General features: G+C 30.3%; 1 protein-coding gene across 1 annotated transcript in view; it reads left to right on the top strand.

Moving 5' to 3' along the window:
- The window catches only part of LOC129975508 (A disintegrin and metalloproteinase with thrombospondin motifs 18-like), an 81,754-nt gene that overhangs the window by 40,041 nt on the left and 23,726 nt on the right, over nt 1-17,987 (top strand). Inside the window, exons 3-10 of the mRNA XM_056088570.1 lie at nt 3,447-3,712; nt 5,535-5,679; nt 7,890-8,161; nt 9,903-9,989; nt 10,448-10,569; nt 13,387-13,439; nt 14,982-15,087; nt 16,246-16,380. Of these exons, the coding sequence (XP_055944545.1) occupies nt 3,447-3,712; nt 5,535-5,679; nt 7,890-8,161; nt 9,903-9,989; nt 10,448-10,569; nt 13,387-13,439; nt 14,982-15,087; nt 16,246-16,380 (1,186 nt within the window). The remainder of the gene's footprint in view (nt 1-3,446; nt 3,713-5,534; nt 5,680-7,889; nt 8,162-9,902; nt 9,990-10,447; nt 10,570-13,386; nt 13,440-14,981; nt 15,088-16,245; nt 16,381-17,987) is intronic.

The raw sequence follows: 17,987 nt of genomic DNA, 5'->3' as shown, positions 1-17,987 counted from the left end.
TATTGATTCCCTTTTATTCATATTTATCAGTCTCATCGAATAACAAAATCAAATGTTAAACTAATTCATTTCATATTAATTGTTTAACAGCCAGGAAAATCGATACTCTATACGAATAAGTTGGTCACCGAATTTGGTTAATTTAGAATGAAATCCAGAAAAGCATGGATTGTATAAATCGGAGAATTCTTCAAAATTATAATGGAAAATGCTTCCCTCTCTTGATTCGAGTAAGTCGCAATAGTTTAGTAGCATTGTTTGTGCTTCGGGAATTCGTCGTAGGCTCGATATCAGCAAAAATTCGAAATTAATGAACGTTAAATCCAATGAAATCGAAAGTGCTTCTTCTTCTAAATGTGTAGTTCTGAAAAGGGGATTCCCTAATCGTCTTCATCACCTAACCGCTGATCAAAACGTAGATCTAATAGACATTAATCCAGCAGGTTTGAATGCTCTTTTACTGCCGTTTGGAACGGAAATTGCTGATCAAGAATCATCTTAATCATCTGATTGCTGTTCAAGCAGCCTCCGTATAGCTTCGAAATTATTCTGTCTAAAAGATAAATTCCTTTTAGAGAACGTTTGATTGTCTTTCCTGATGGAAAATTACGAACAAACAATTTTTGAAAGTATGTGGAAATTCTGCTAGTATTTCCATTGTCTAACCTAGCATAAAATGCTTAACATTTTTACAATATCTTCCTGATATTGTCGTACATTCAAAATATCGAACAAAAACTTGTATATATTAAACAAAATAGTATATTCATAGGGCACAAACATCATTTTGATATGAAATCCAATCCTTTGTTTGATGGGGGGGGGGGGGGAACGACTGGGCATTCATTATGAAACAGTTGCAATAAATCCATATTTATAGAAATCGTTAATTGTAGTTCTGACCCATACCTTATTCCTAACTGTTCGGGACCGATGCTATATAGACATAAAGGACGCTATTTGCATGTGCGAGCACTCACCGGATTTCATGGCCTATTGCGCTGGGAGAAACCACTTGGCGCCCTAGACCCCTGTCCCACTTTCGAACTTTATGGCATCCGTTCTTGTGTCATGCGGGTCAAAACTTCTGTCAGTTCGCACGGTCAAACTGTGACATTCTTTCATAACAGCCGTCACCCCCACCCTTTTTGTGATTCTAATGACACGAACGCCGCCAAATGATATCTTGTTGCTGATTTCCTGTCGGTAAACTTTTTTCGGAGTTTGATGAGTCCAGTCGGTGCAGAACAAAGGATTGGTCGAGTTAATGGCTATATTCTTGATGAGTTGACCGTCTGGCAATCAGCGACAGTTTTCGGCAACAGATATTTCTTTTTAATGTGCAATTGACGATTTTCAACTAAATATAACTATATAAAGGTTCAGATTAAATATTAGACCATGTGAGCTTTTTTTTTGCATTTTTTATTTGAATTTTCAGAAATTAATATAAATACATGTCGAAAATAATTAAATATTGTTATTTAACCATTAATTTTTAATTACAATTAATAAATTTTAAAAATTGCATTTGTTTTATTAAAATTACATTGAAATATGAAAATATAATTAAATGAACTATTTTATTATTTGAATATTAAATTATTTAAAACTAATTAAAAATGCAAAATTATAAATGATGTATACATACATAAGTATTCAATTGACTGAGTTGATCAAATAGGGTAAGCTAATTTATTTTGTAATTTTCAATTGCATCAATGAATTATAAATAATAATCACAAACTTAATTTGTGTTGAAATTTCGCCTTTTTTGTTCGATTTATATTATCTGAGTTAAGGTAATAAAAGGGATTTTTTTTCATTTAAATTTAATGGATATATTTTACTTGAAAGCAGATTTTCTCAGTAGCACTCTTCCAATAGCTCATTTCGAAATATAGGCTTAACGCCGCGATTTAAATAAAAAGGTTAAAATATATGCAAAATAAGTATTTTTTAAATTATTTTATTCAAATAAGATTTTTATTGATAGATTTTATATATTTTAATTTTTTACCACCATTTCAACTTAATGATATTTTGACAATTAGGATTGATTAATAGAAAAGTAATTATCTTGCTTTTTTGACATGCTTTTATGTCATGGATACTTTTTACATGATAATTTTTCTGATCTTAATAATTTTTTTCATTTATTTAGGTATTAAGATATATATTCATAGGCTCCTTGAGTTTTTCACCTAAAAAAAGCATAAATAAATAAGTACTTGTTATTTTGTATAAATAAGTTCAGTAGTTTTTCTAGCATTCTATGAAGAATATAAGTCTTCGATTTGAATAATATTGTATTGAATTTATCTCCCGTCTTCATTTTTGACTTTGATAATTTTGCAACGTTGACATTCTTGGTAATGTGAAGGAACATTTGAAATAAATTTCAATCCTTCAAAATATATTATATCTATTTCCAGATTCCTTAAACAACAATGAATAAGATATTGTTTTTAGTTTTGGTTTGGAGTTTATTGGTACAAGAGCTGTGTGTTGGCTATACTGTGCCAAGCGTATAATTAAATTTAAGAGCATATAATAAAACGAATAAAGTATCAATAAACAAGATAGTATAGTTGTATAGAGTACTTCCATCAATTAAATTGCATTGTTTGCATTAAAATGGGAAATAAGCTGTACCCAGATGGGTATAGTCTCCTGTATTGACTACACCCTATAATACTTAACTGATGTGATCGGAAGTGGAGTTGCGCATGGCTATAGACGCTCTCTAACAGAAATTATTATATATGCGTTCTTTCGTGAAGATTTCTTTTCTTGAACTAATACAAAGCTATAGCAATTGAATATAATATTTTGATGTAATATTATTTGCAATAATATTTTGCCCTGACATCTAACGCAACAAACTTCGCTTTTCGTTTAAATATATCACTTGTGGATGAAAGAGAACGAGAAAGAAAATGTTGAATGTTCAAAAAATTCCTAGAGTATTACTTATTATGAAATTTTGCATGTTCAGCGAATTTTATTTATCGTAATTTTTTGAATTTTAAGATTGAACTAAAATCTTTTTTTTATGCTATAATATTTTCGAAGTTATGGTAGGAAAATTTCAAAATTTGGCTTAATTTTAAACTAATTAACATTTCAAAAATATTCGCTCCGAGCTACATATTTCTACAAAGTATGCATTCACGAAATTTGGTAGTTCTAGATCAAACGATCTAACCTGTAGAGCATCAATATAGCAAACACAGACAAGAGTACATTCATCTTTATTATTAGTATATATTTTATATGTTTTTCTTTTTTGAAATTATTTATGGAAAAAGCGAATTCTTAATATGAATTTTCTATTTTCATAATTAATCAAAATTTATCCAGATAAGATTTAAATTTTTAGCTTAGTTTTATAAAAAAAAAATTAAAAATAAAAGTTTTTTTTTTTTTTTTTTTTTTTTTTGCAGATTTTTCTCATATAGAAATTATAGAATCACCTATATTACACCTCCAAAATTCAAATAAAACAGAAAATTACAAGAATAGGAGGAAACTTCAACTTCACCTTAATTCTCTAGGAGAGAAATTTTATTTAGACTTATGGAGGAACCCATCTCTGAGCACGTCGCTTCTGAAACCGAAGAAATCGGAACAAAAGGATTCTTGTTTCTACCATGGGAAATCCGTTGAACACAAAGACAGCTCCGCGGCTATTGCATTATGTGATGGCGTTGTAAGTAACTTAGATTATTTGTTTTTGACTACTTAAACTTGTTTAATTCGAATTAGTTATTAATTAAATTTTTTTCTGAGGGTAATGCTAAAATATCGTCAATATCAACAAATCTTATTGAATTCGAAGTCAAAATTAAAAATAGTAATAAATTGATTTTGCTTCTGAATTGTTATGTGTCAATATCAGGGATTGTAAGTAAATAATTCTTTAATTTGCATGTTTTTACACCTTTCAGTGCATTCAATTAAAATAGAAAAATGAAAAAATAAATCTTCATTTATTTTCACTTCTTAAAATATAATTGTACTATATGCTTTGGCTGAATTATTCGGATTGTTATTGGATTATACTGTGTGTTTTGGCTAAATTATTCTAATCGTTACTGGATTGTACAATGTGTTTTTAATTGCATTATTCTAATCTTTATTAAATTGTAGTGACGTTTCGAAATTTTTTTGTACAATTTTTGTATTTAAAGTAAAATATGATCTTCATTTATTAAACTTTTTCTAGAAATTTATTGAAACAATTTTTCAAGTTATTACTTTTTTATTTAATTATCTTTGTTTTAACTATTGAGATTATTCATTGCTTGTTTATTGACGATATATTATTTTAAAAAATAGGTTACAAAAAATAATTTTTGACGACATTTTTAATTTTAAAAATGACGTTTTCCCTTATCACATTCATTTTTCTATTCGGTTTTTTATTCATTTAAATTTTCAAATAAATTTAATTGTTATTCAAACTTTTTCAGTTTTGTATTATCCATTTTTGTCTTCTTTTTTTTTCTCTCATAAAAAAATAAAAACTTTCGTGTATCTGATACATTAAACACTTATGATTAAAAAGTTTTATTGCCACTTAAACGTTTATTAACTGATAAGAATAAAACTTTCTTACCCTACTTAGCTTACTTTTGTACTGAAAACAATATTCTTTTATATGCGGAACATTATTAATCTTAATATTTATTATTATTATTATTATTTCTCATTCACAATAAACTGCCAACAATGACGATGAAAATTTTACTATTGCATTACAAAATCTACTTTACGAGTTTTATTTTTAATTAATTAAATCATACCGTATAAAAACATTCGAAGAAAAGAAATTAATTAATGAAATCATCGATTAAAAAAATAAATAAAATAACTATATATTAATATTTTAAATAATTATTTAATTTTTTGTCTGAGCTAATAACAATTTTTAAACTTGAAATTAATTTTTACCGAATTATGTCACTTGTTTGATTAATTTAACTATTCATATAATATCTCTTCGGTTGCAGCTCATGTTAACCTTACGTATAAATTAATTTTTGAAAATTAAACTTCATCTCTATAGCCACTTATATTTCACCATAAAATTATTGGTATATATTTTAATATGTCATTTGAATTGAGCTTTGAACCGATTTTTGTGCATGCGTGACATAATGCCAAGGTTTCGGCTTTGGAACCGAATAATTCTAATTCGAAACCCGGTTTCATTAAAGATACATTCAATTTGTGAACTTTGAGCACATTAAATATGACGTCAAGGATCAAACATTCACCTGCTGGTATGAAGTGGCTGTTCGGAGAGTTGGATGCCAATTCATTGTCATCTTTGTCATGCCTGAGTTATTATGAGTATCTTTCAAAAATAGCCGCCGTGTTAATTCTAGATTGAAGACTAATATAATCGAAACTGAAAATTCAAATATGTCATGACAGCAAATTCATTGTGATGAACTTCTGGTTGATATTTTCAATTGGTTGATTCATATGCAAAACGTATTCTACATTCTAATTGCTTTTTCTTGCAGAGAGGTTACATTCAGACACCTGCCGCATCCTATGTTATTCATCCTTTGCCAGAACATCTGAAACAACGAATGAAAAACAATAAATATGAAAAACCTCATATAGTTGTAAGAAGGGAAATCTCACCAGACACATTCTGTCCTCATGGTAAGTACATGATTTATTGCAATGAGTAGTGATTTTAGGTAAGTAATCCAGTTTTATCGCAGTATATTGTAATGTGCGGTGCAAGAAATTCGACAAACTAGAAAACTGTTAAAGCTCGAAAAACACGAAATGCAGGTAATAAAAACTCAGTCGAGACGTACACAAAGATAAACACTTGTAGATGCCAATAACAAAAGCAGATAACAAGGGCTAAATAGAAAAAAAAAAATTCAGCTGAAACAACTAGTCACCTTTCTCTACGATCAAAATTTGGAGGAGAGAATTCACTTACTGGCTGGTTTTAGCTTTTCGCGTTTATATAGGTTTTCTGAAAGAGCATTGAATGTTTTAGAAGAATCTCAGTATCTTACATGCTAATAGATATATTGGCATAATTCTTGTATTTTCTAGAATCTTCAGAATTGTGGATTATTGACCAAGCATCCATCTGTAAATCTCTAATTTTAGCAATGATAATGCATCCTACATTAAAAAAAACTATTACAAACTCGTAACAATATAAAAAAATGATCAACAGGGAAAAGTGCTTTTATTAATGTGTTCTTCCATTCCTTTCCATGGTATTAATCTGAACATGAAAAAATGATGGTGATGGTTCTAATGTCAATAGGTCTATCATATCTAGCAGAATTCATGAATAAAAAGTTCCTATTAACGAGAATTGGGGAATCATCTTTTCGTACATTCAACACAGAGCAAATGAGATAAAAACTGACATTGATTAAATATGAAAATCTAGATTATCCGCTTAGAGAACCTTCATAGAAACTGATCTATATTTTAGTTTCATTTGGTGGAAAACTTCAACAATCTTTTGAGCCATAGCTAAACACATTGCTAAGTCGCGCGTTGCTTTATTAGTTTAAGTATAAAGCTTAATCAATCTTCAGACATATAAGCGCCTCAGAATACTGAAACATCTGAGCTCTTCTTTTAATGATAAAAAAAAATTCCCAGACCTCTCAAAGACAGCAAGGATAGCTTGTATTCTTTAAAAATTGATAAAAAACAGAAAACTAGACTTATACTATGACTATTGAGAGATGTATTTAAAAAAATATGATAGGTTTTGACCGAACCGCTAATAATACAGAATGAGTTAATCTAACGAACAAAGTACGCAATTCAAGGAAAAATGAATTAAATTTTACAAAGAGGTGGCGGAAATTTTACATAGATTTTCAGGGACAATTGATTCTCCTTAAACTTGAATTTCAGTACTGAAATAATTACAAAATGTTTTGTTCCGATTTGCTGCATATTTTTAACTCATTACTCAAAGTTTCTCCCTCAAAAAAAAAAGGAAAACTATTATTAAAAAAACTGCTTTAAATTGGCGTGCAGTTGTTTCAATATACTTTATAGACGTTTATAACGTTTGTAATAAAATCTTTTGCAGCAGTAAATTTCAGAGTAAATACCTTTGGTAGTTCGAAAAATGTCAAAGCGATATTCTATTTATCACCAAGCATTATCCAACATTTCGGTGATCTCATCATACATGACATCTGTGATTCTAATTCTGAATGCACCAATATCTTCAACTGGCTTTGCAATCACTTTGTCATTATGTGTTCCCAAAATCGTCATTGAATAGTAATAGCCGATTTGGACTCATGAAACCAAAGAACATGTTGAACTCTTCCTTCGTTGACGTCATTTTGATAACATTCAAATCCAAAATCATTATATTTTCAACAGTTGTGATAACTATTGAAGTAAAAAAAAAGACACTATTCCAAAAAAAAAAAAAAAAAAAAAAAAAAAACATTTACAGTATTATATTCATTTTTTTTGTTCTTTTGTAATAGCTTTTTTTATTATCAGAGAAAGATTTTATAACCACCCTATATATACTACATTGTTGCCATGTTTTTAATATGTTTTTTCGTGCATAAATATTTTTTCGTGCATAGAATATACTTTAACTAGATAATTAAAGGGCAGATGAAAAGCAATACTACTAAATTGTCATCCAGTAAAGAAAAAATAAAAAGAAGAATTTTTGAATTCGTTAAAAAAATCATAGTTACATTACTTCAGATTAATTGGGATAATATTTATAAACAATTGGTTTTCATAAAGTGATTATTTTTCCGAAACCAAAACTAAATATAATTAAAGTGAGGATTTCTTAAATATAACTATTCAATAAAAAATTAATAATAAGTATTATTCTTTTTCAACAGCTCTGCGAAAGCACAATCAAATTTCTCTTAAAAACTCGACAATGAAAACAGAGCCAGTACCTGAAGCCCTAAATGAAACTCTCGCCTCCGAAATGAATGAAACCTCGGCTGAAAACAGAACCAGAGAACGAAGATCCACAGCATCTAAATCTCCGACAATAATCGAGACAGCCGTCTTCATCGACCAGGCGCTTTATGATCAGATGAGGAGGACGTTTCCAAGCGACACAGATAGACAGATGACCACTTTTGTTCTGACCATGATGAACGCAGTAAGATTTCTTTTGGGATAGAACTCTTTCTATTGATTCGTCATTCGTGGCTTTATCTTTTTGCATATCTTTTTATTTTTGTTTGTAAATTATAGGGGTGAAGTTATTCATTCTAGAAAGAAAGGAAGAATTAGGATAGAGGGAAAGGAAATTTTTTTAAGATAGGAAGAATTTTTAAGCGCATTGTGACACATATTTTGGAAAAGTTAATGTTGGTGTGCCACCTCTTCTTCGAGTTCATGGCGCTTTCTTTTTAAAAAATTCTTTTATTACGAATTAAAAAATAAATTATATATTATAAATATTTTTTATTTGTTAAAAATCGCATAGAAATATGTTATTCGTGTAAATTTTGAAAGATCTGTTTTTTTCATCTCAAAGAGCACTTTTTCTCGTAATTTTATTTCAGATTTCACGAAATGATGGTTCGATTTTGCATAAAAATTGTTTTAAATCTATAAATTCAACTCATGCATAAATATCATCATAATAGGATTCCAACTCTTAGATTGGAAACGCGGCGCCATCCTTCACAAATAAATGCCAAACGAATCAGAAAATCCTCAGCTTTCTTATTGCGCTGTCCACGAACGATGAATCAATTGTTGACCATGCACTATATATTTAAGATCTATTATTTTCAGCTCAACCAGTAATTTTTCCAACAGTGTGAATCATACATTTAAGGAAACAGAAACCTAATGACTTGTAAACAGAATTTTTCTCAGCAAATGTTTCGAAACTATGCAGATGTTATATAAACATGTCATATTTGGTTATTAGTTCTCGAGCATTACTTAATTAGTAAATATTACTTAAATTAGTAGGCCGATATTTATAAAAGAGGCCCACTCTATATATATCCAATAGATTAATATAGAAATATCCAATATCCAGTAGATTATTTCTAAAGTGATAAGGATAAATATATACTTTCAATAGGAAAAAAGCTGTAACTCCTGCACACAATTATATTTTTGTTTTTTTGATCAATACTGCTGAAAAAAAATACAAAATCTTAATATTTATATAGTTTTCCGGTTCCTACTATTCTTATTTAATAAAATATTCTTGACATGCTAATATTTTAAATAACAAAATATATATACTACGCTTCAAACTGACGGACTTATGAGGTTTTGAATACCATAACTTCAAAAGAGTTTAGATCATTTCAATGGTTGCCTCAAGAGTGATCTTTCAATCAATGTTTTTCGTATCCTCAAGGCAACCATTGGTTAGTCTGAAATAATTAAATTTAAAGCTTCACAACTCGATCAATCATAGCCGAACAGAGGAACTTTATTATTTCAAGTCTCATATTAATGTCCCAAGAATATTTTATTCGATATCTTCAATGAAACAAATATATGTATAAAAATTTAGATTTTTGTCATTTTTTGTCAGCATTATGCATTTATTTATAGAAAAAACATATAATACAATTTTTCGTTTAGAATATTTTTCTGATTAAAATGGCATGCCTATCTCCCACAGTTTATAAATTAGCTATTGTAATAAAGGGAAATAACTTCTTTTGAGATAATAATATTTAATCTTAAAAATTCATCAGAAATGAATAACTTTTGCTAAAATAAAATGAGTCTCTCAAAGCCTTTATTAAATTCAAATCAATCGAGTAATGAGATTCTTTCCTTTGTTCGTTATTAATATTTTAATAATATCTGAAACTTTTCTATCGTAGTTGTCCATTGATCCCTTCGTAATATTCTCTTCTCAGGTACAACGATTGTTCCAACATTCTTCTTTGGGGAAATCACCAGAAATAAGATTAGTACTCATGGAGACATTAAAAGTTCAACCTCAGGTATGATTTTAAAATTATTATGGAAATTTTTATGAAAACTTTCCAATGCACAATGAAAGAAGCTTCTTTTTTATATGCTTTTCTTCTTTCTATATGTAACTGTTTCATCTATTTTTTGTGGGCCGTGGTGGCCTGGTGGTAAGGTCTCGGCTTGTGAGCCGTAGGGTTTCAGATTCGAGACCCGATTCCAACGAAGAACCGTCGTGTAAGGGGGTATGTTGCACTTTAAATCCGTCATGACCAAACGTTCTCTCGCTGGCGTGGTGTGGTGTGGAGAGGGGGGGTGCCAGCTCAGGTGTCGTCCTCCTCATCTGACCGCAGTTCAAAATGACGAGGTCCGTCCCAAAATAGCCCTAGTGTTGCTTTACAACGGGACGTTAATATAACTAAACTAAACTTCATCTATTTTTTGAAGTATGTGAAATCTGTTTTTTTTAAATATGAAATCTGTTTTTCAGGAACTTCGCCCTTCCGATAACATTGATACATACCTCACCAATTTTTGTATATGGCAGCATAACCGCCGACACTACGGCAGAGGGAAATCACCAAGATGGGACCATGCGCTTTTATTATCTGGGTTTGTAAATCCTTTTTTTTTAACTTCTTAATTTTAATAAGCACTGTCTCAACTTTCCATTAATCTATAAATGCGATAATAAGCTTCTGACTTCACGGTGCCATGAGCCAAACAAAAAGAATGTTTCTTTAATTATCCTTTCACGAAACTGTCAAGTGAAATTTAAATTAGTGGTCATCTTGATGTCATTGATGTCATCTTGAATTTTGAGAGAAAATACTTTCGAAAAACTATAAACGAGTTCATTGTCAGGCTACGCATTCAGTTTTATTAGGTCCATCACAAAATAAGGCCGCGGTGGCCTGGTGGTAAGGACTCGGGTTCGAAACCCGATTCCACCGAAGAACCGTTGTGTAAGGGGGTCTGTTGCATGTTAAATCCGTCATGACCAAACGTTCTCCCGCTGGTGAGGTGTGGTATGGAGAGGGGGGTTCCAACTCAGGTGTCGTCCTCGTCCTCTGACCGCGGTTCAAAATTCCGAAGTCCGTCCCAAAATAGCCCTAGTGTTTCTTCAAACGGGACGTTAATGTCACGAAAATAAACAGAATAACTTTCAGGCAGCTTCTGATTGGATCTTTAATCTAACTAAACTTGCCCTGTTAATATACGATATTCTTTTCTGTTGAATAGTTTGAAATTGCGTAATCCAATGCAAAAAGTTATGGGCTAATAGTAAACGATATTCTATCATAATGTATTCAATATTTTGAAAGAAACTATGGTGATTTAGGGAGTCAGTAAAATGACGCATATAGAAATATGATATTGTGGCAGGTTTAGGTGATCAGTATTATTACTTCAACAAGAAACAATCAGTATTATTACTTCATTTGAATAAAATTAATAAAATTTATTACACATGAAATTACATCCATTTTCCAAAAGTGTAATTTTTATTATCACTTTAAGAGATACTTTTGTTTTACGGCGCGAGTTATTGAAGCATCTACCTATGCTGCGTCACATTTTTTTAGATTCTATCAAACATCTGAAATACATCTTGGCATCTTTTTGCAGTGTCAAACATAGGTAGATTCCCAATTAAAACATGCTATTTTCTAAGCGACAAAAATAAATTGTCGATGTATTAGCCTGTATCTGCCAAAACAATTACGATGGATTGCCGCCAAGCATGCCACAATCAGTCTCTCGCGTGTGTGTTATACAAGATATTTTTGCGGTCGTTTATCATCGTGTGTGAAGCTGAGTGTGAAAATGGTGGCCAAGCGTTTAGTCTTGTGTTTGACCAAGGTCAAGCAGAACTGGAAGATTCACCTTTTTCACTTGTTCTACAGAAATTGATGATTCTTTTGAAAAAATCTTCCGCCACTGTCGTCTGTTTGCAATCATAAAAAGAGCCGACCTTTGTTAGATGGCCCATAAAAGGCGGAAGTGTTTCTCTTGGGAGATTTGTCATGAATTAGTACAAATTAAGGTTATAAAATGGTAAACTCATGCTTTGCACGCGAAGGTAGTCCTCTATGAATCATTTCAGCTTGAATAAAAGCGTAAATAATGTTGGACATGTAATTATATAGTTAGAGAATCTCAATTAGTTCTAGTGTTTTTATAAGCCCAGAAAACGCAAAACGAACACTTTTATTCTATTTTTACATTTTTTTTCCTGCATTTTCAAAATTCTATTTCGAAATCTTTTTTAGAAACTGATAGGATAGTTCTCTTCTCGACTTCCAAATATGCGATATGTTTTGTATTAACCTTCATTGCATAGTGCAGGGAAATGTATATGTATTTTTATACCCATTATCTTCTAATTTTGATACAAATCTGCATTTTTATGGGCGAAAAAAACAGATGTCCAATTTTATTCATTTAGATTATCGTGTTTTTCACGATCAGGTGCTTTCGAATAGACAAAGTTATCTGAAAGCATCTGAACCTACCATTTGATTGCCTCGTGACTGTAATCTAAAATTATTTGATTGGCGAATTTAATGTAAAATTTTACACATTTTTAAAAATCCAGTGAAAAAATCGAAATCAAAATGTTTTCGCTATCTCCCAGAATATAAGTATCATGTTCACATGTACACACACGAAGCTAAAACAGATTTCCCACTAACAAATATCTGAGACCAACTCTAAAAAAGAAGGCCATAAGATAAAAAGACCATATTCACTTTCATTCATCATTCCAATTCATTACATTATAAAACAATTGTAATCACAGACAAATAGAAATAAATTCAAAGATTATTTAAATAAATATTTTTTTAATATGCCGCGTTTTTAAAATGGACTAAAAAGTATAAATTTCTTCTAACCACATGGTTTTGAATGTATATGGGGCTGGGATAAATTATTTTATACCTTTTAGTCCGTTTTAAAAACGTGCCGTATATAAAAAGAAATTATTTAAATGTTTTTTTATACTTTTCAATCTGTGTGTCAAATTCTGCAATGAATTTTAAATTAATTTTCCAATGAGTTAATGATTTTATATGGCGCCATCTATCGTACTGAAAGTTTATAAATTGTTGTAAAATTTTTACTGAAAAGACAAACAAACAAATAGACAAGAAAGTGGGTTCATATCACATGTCCATCCATTTATGAAGTTTACAAGTTTCTGGCTCATCGAGCTGATAATTTAGAATCGATGTAAAATTTGCAATCGAATAGTCAAAGCAATAAGCGAACTAATAAAGGCGAGTTAAAAAGAGGTTTTCGAACTCACTGATGTTTAAAACATGACACATGAATATATATATGTATGTATATATATATATGTGTGTGTGTTTTCGAGTTTTACATGCTTTCCTTCTTTCGCTTAAGCACGGCATTCTCTTCTTTCAGGATTAACATGTATGTTGTTGACGAAAGTGGACGAAGAAAAAGGCACGTTGTAGGTAAGTATCAGCAAGATTTTTTAATTTTTAACTGCTTTACATATAACAGTTCTTTTATTAGATATTTTCTAAACGGTAATATTTTTCTCATAAATAAACAAGTTATTGCTTCACCCTATATTGTAAATTCATAACTGCCTTTTAATCTGCAATTTCCATGTTCATATATTCATCTACAATCCTAATTTATTATTAAGTACTTACTCTAAACTTGAGTTGAAAAATTTTCCCCAAAGAAGGGTACCGCCTCAACTTTGAAAATGAGAAACTTACAGTTTAGTGGTTGTTTTCACTTCCTTAGTGAACATCATAACGTATTGAAATCTTCAATAACAATCTATATCTCCTATGAGAAGAGTTGTAGTGTAGCCAACAATGGCCATTAGGGCTCAACCTTAGTTCCAGCCATCGAACTATCACTACGGCGGTCATTCCCTCGGGTTCTTAAAAAAGGAAAGAGTAAATCCAAAGTTTACTTATTTGAAATTTGAAAAAGTTATCTTTTACAATATTTTAAATAATATCGTATTTCCACGAAAGTAGAAAAAAAATTGAAAATCAAATCCTTGCATGATTTTTCAGAATACTCCAACATAAGTCCTATTGCCTGGCCTGGCATCATTGTTGTGGCACGGAAGCTTGAAGAGAGTATATTACTCCTTTAGGCTCACTACAATTCAAAATTATGAATTCCGTCTCAAAATCTATCCTTAATATTGCTTCGAAATGGACGCAAATATATTTCTGTACTTGAACAAAATATATTTTGTATTATATTTTACATTCATTGTATTATATTCAACATTTTGTACTTTTCAAGAAAAGTCTAAGAAAACTGACGAATTAATATAATTTCTTCATAAATTGATTAAGATTAGCTCATAATTAGCTTTAAAGATTTTCTTACGTGACTCATCTTAATATCTTTCTAGGTGGTGGAGGAGTTGCTGTTCCATCAAAAATATTTTTCTTTTTGATGCACGGGCGATATAATTGCTGTGCCATTAAATCATTAAGCTTAATACTTCATCAGCGGACTAATCTGTCATTCTTCTAATTACTCTGTTGATAATTTGTATCTTTTGTTATATTATGCAAAGCTTAGAATTCCTATGAATTAAACAAAAAATGATAAAGATACGATCATTGGTAATAGATATGGACCAGAAACCTCACCTTCTAAGGAGTTATACAAGTTTATCTGCTTGAACTCTAATTTTTCAATTATTAAAGAAAATCATATTTTTTAAATTTATTACTTAAAATGGCTTACTGTTCCGTATATTACTTTCAAGGCTCAAAAATTTTCAATATAAATTATTTGAGTATTACTTGAAGTAGAAAAAAATGCGTTTTGTCAGATTAAATTAGAAGCATGTTAAATTTATAATTATTATATAAATATTTTTTTATCTATTCCTATGAACGTACTGACCTCATTTAACATTAGAGAAAATTTAAAACTATGCATTTTTTATTGATAGCATTCAAAATCTGTTCGGAATTTTAAGTTAAATCGATTGTTTCTCGATTTATTTCTAGGTTTGGCTCCCGTCAGTGGAATGTGCAACCCCCTAAACAGCTGCACGATCAGCGAAGGGACCAGTTTTCAAACAGTGCTTGTCGCAGCTCATGAGATGGGACACAGGTATAACAATATAACCTTATTGTTTTTTCATCGCAATATTTATTTTTATTATTTTTTAAATTCTGTTGTAAATAATGTAATATTAATATTTCTTTTTATAATTTTACCAGTTTGATATATAAATAAAAATGCTCACTGAAAGTAAAATATGTTTGATTATATCTCGAATTTTTATTCTAATAATATTTCATCGTATGACGCTTTTCATTTATGAAAGGAAGGGATGAAACAGCTTCCTTGGATGACAATAATTTAATTTACAGTAAAAAATCACAAATACAAATGGGGGCAAAGATAAGCTTATGTATTACAAAATTCACTTCCAATAGAGCACGAATTATAATTATATATATATATATGATAGCACGAATATACAGAGCTCTTTAGGCTTCTCCGTTATGTACAATTTGGTCAATTCTTTAAGTCTAACTAAACTAAGAATATGGTTGATAGCTTGCCTAGCTTCATGTATATTTATTTTTGATGATGATGTTCTGATGAAGACTTGGCTTTCAAATCTATTGGTGTGAACTATTCATTATCCTTGCGTATGAAACTGAATTTCAAAATTCCTGTCCACCTTTTATAGTCTGGTGAAGTGACGAATCGAAGTTTTGAAAATGTTCAGCATTTTAGGAACCAATCTTCTCCAATACCCGAGACCTCACTTTTCTGGAATAACTTTTCGGTGCCAAATTTAGTATTCAAGTCGTAAAAATGTTGCCAATTCAAAATTATTGTAATAATACTAATTGGTGATACATATTCATCAGCTTGATAAAATTGTAACATTTACATTTAAATTATGCAACATTTCATAAATAATTTTAGAAACTCCGTTCGTTTAATTCTGTGGTTTAATCAACTGGAATGATGATTTGAAACATTTGAATTTTTGCTCAACTATTAAGGTAGAAAGAAAAAAATGGAACAAGTTGTCTTCTGAAAAATAATAACATAAAGAATTTTTAATAAATATTTTTTATTAAATCTATAAGAAATAGAGGCAAATCCAACTCGACATTTTCACTTTCAAATACAGTAATGAATATGAAATTATATTTTGAAATATATCGAAAATTATGTGTTGTATTTAAGTAAGGTATTATGCCAGAGATTTCTGTTGAATTATTTGATCATTGCGTATATTCTTAATAGCCTGGGAATGGAACACGACGGTCACCAGGACGGAAACCACTGCGATTCAGATACGTATGTAATGTCTCCAACCCTTGGTGCAGGGAAGACTACGTGGTCTTCTTGCAGCAAGCAGTACCTGGAAAAATTCCTCAGGTTCGTTTGCTCACTATTAGATATTTCACTTTTAAATGTTTAAGAATCTATCCTTCAATATATTATTTGTATTACAATGGACTACAGTAATGGAAGAACTTCTCTTCGTCAGTCATTGAGGATATACCCTAATTAAGATGTATATACACACTTAAAACTTCGAAAATCGTACAAAATATCAAATATTTTTTTTATTGCTTAATAATGTTCTCTGATCCTTTAGCTTTCAAACGATACCAAGATTTTGTCAATATTCGAAATATTTCTTGAGTTATAATTATTTTTCTTGAGGTTCTTTCATTCAAAACTCTAGTTACGGTTTTTTTTAAACTCATTTTTTGAAGAATGATATTTTTCCACTCTGTTGCTTCATTCAAACAATCATAACTCAACAATAAATGAACCAAATACAATTACTTATATATCAAAATAATCTGTATGAAATAGCGGATGTTTTTTTGCCTCAATCAAAGTTATATTTATAGAAATAAATTTTTAATAGCTATTTAACAGTTAAAATGACAGAAAAAATCTCGCTTTTTCTGTTCATCGTTGATGAAAAGTTTGTTAAAAAAAAAACTATATATTTTTATAACTTGATTGAAGCAGACAACATGAAGACTAATATTAGGCATGATTACCAACTAGAATTGTGTATCTGTATAAATTAGAATTTAAGATATCATATTTAGAAAATATGCTAATTAGCTCATTAAATATTATTTAATTAATTAATAATTAGTGTAATATGATTTTTTTCTCATTGAAATGAGTTTAAACGTATATTAATGACCTACTGTGAAAAAACTGGATTTTTAAAGTTAAAATTTTTAAAAACCTTAATAAAAAAACAGTTCTTAAAAATACGGTTATATGAGTGTACTCATCATAGAATTATTTTTTTTATTTTAATTATTTTCCAATTTTAATCTTCGAGCCATTTTCTAGAGCCTACTTTTGGTATTTAGCAAAAAATGAATTTAATTATTAATTAATAATTTCTGAAAATATTAAAATAGTATATTATTACGAAATTTCCGGGGTTCGTTTGGATAGTGGGAGTTGTATGGTGTAAAGAACGCACAATCAGCAGTAGAAAATGAAACAACGACGTTTATTTACACGAAGACACACAGGACAGCAGAAAGACGACAACTATATACAGCACAGAAGACGATTATCTTCAGCCGAGACGTGCAGCATACAACAGTATACACAGCAGCTCTACTCCGTCGCTGCTCCGCTAGTCCCTGGAAGGCGAGTTCTTCACCGTCGCTTCCGACTACTCTTCGACTCCACTGGTCCACGAATCAATTCACCACTACTCACCACCGCCCGGCAGCTGCGGGTGCTTCCTTTTATAGGTCTCAGGAGGCGGGGCTAGAAGCCTCTCAACCAATCAGGATCGTTCGCGGCTTATCTCCGTTCCTACTGGATGGATCGGGAAAATTCTCGATGTTTCGGGTATAATCTATTTTTGCGCCAAAGTCGCCAAATTCGTCGCCAAGCTCTGGGATCTCCTATGGAACCCACTATGCTGGGAAGCCGCATCAAGGATTCGTAACAATATATTAGAATAAAGTGTATTAAATTTAAAGACTACACAA

This window comes from Argiope bruennichi, chromosome 7, assembly GCF_947563725.1.
Source record: "Argiope bruennichi chromosome 7, qqArgBrue1.1, whole genome shotgun sequence".
Taxonomy (NCBI): Eukaryota; Metazoa; Arthropoda; class Arachnida; order Araneae; family Araneidae; genus Argiope; species Argiope bruennichi.
The sequence above is the reverse complement of the archived record's forward strand: the minus strand, read 5'-3'. Positions and strand labels throughout refer to the sequence as shown.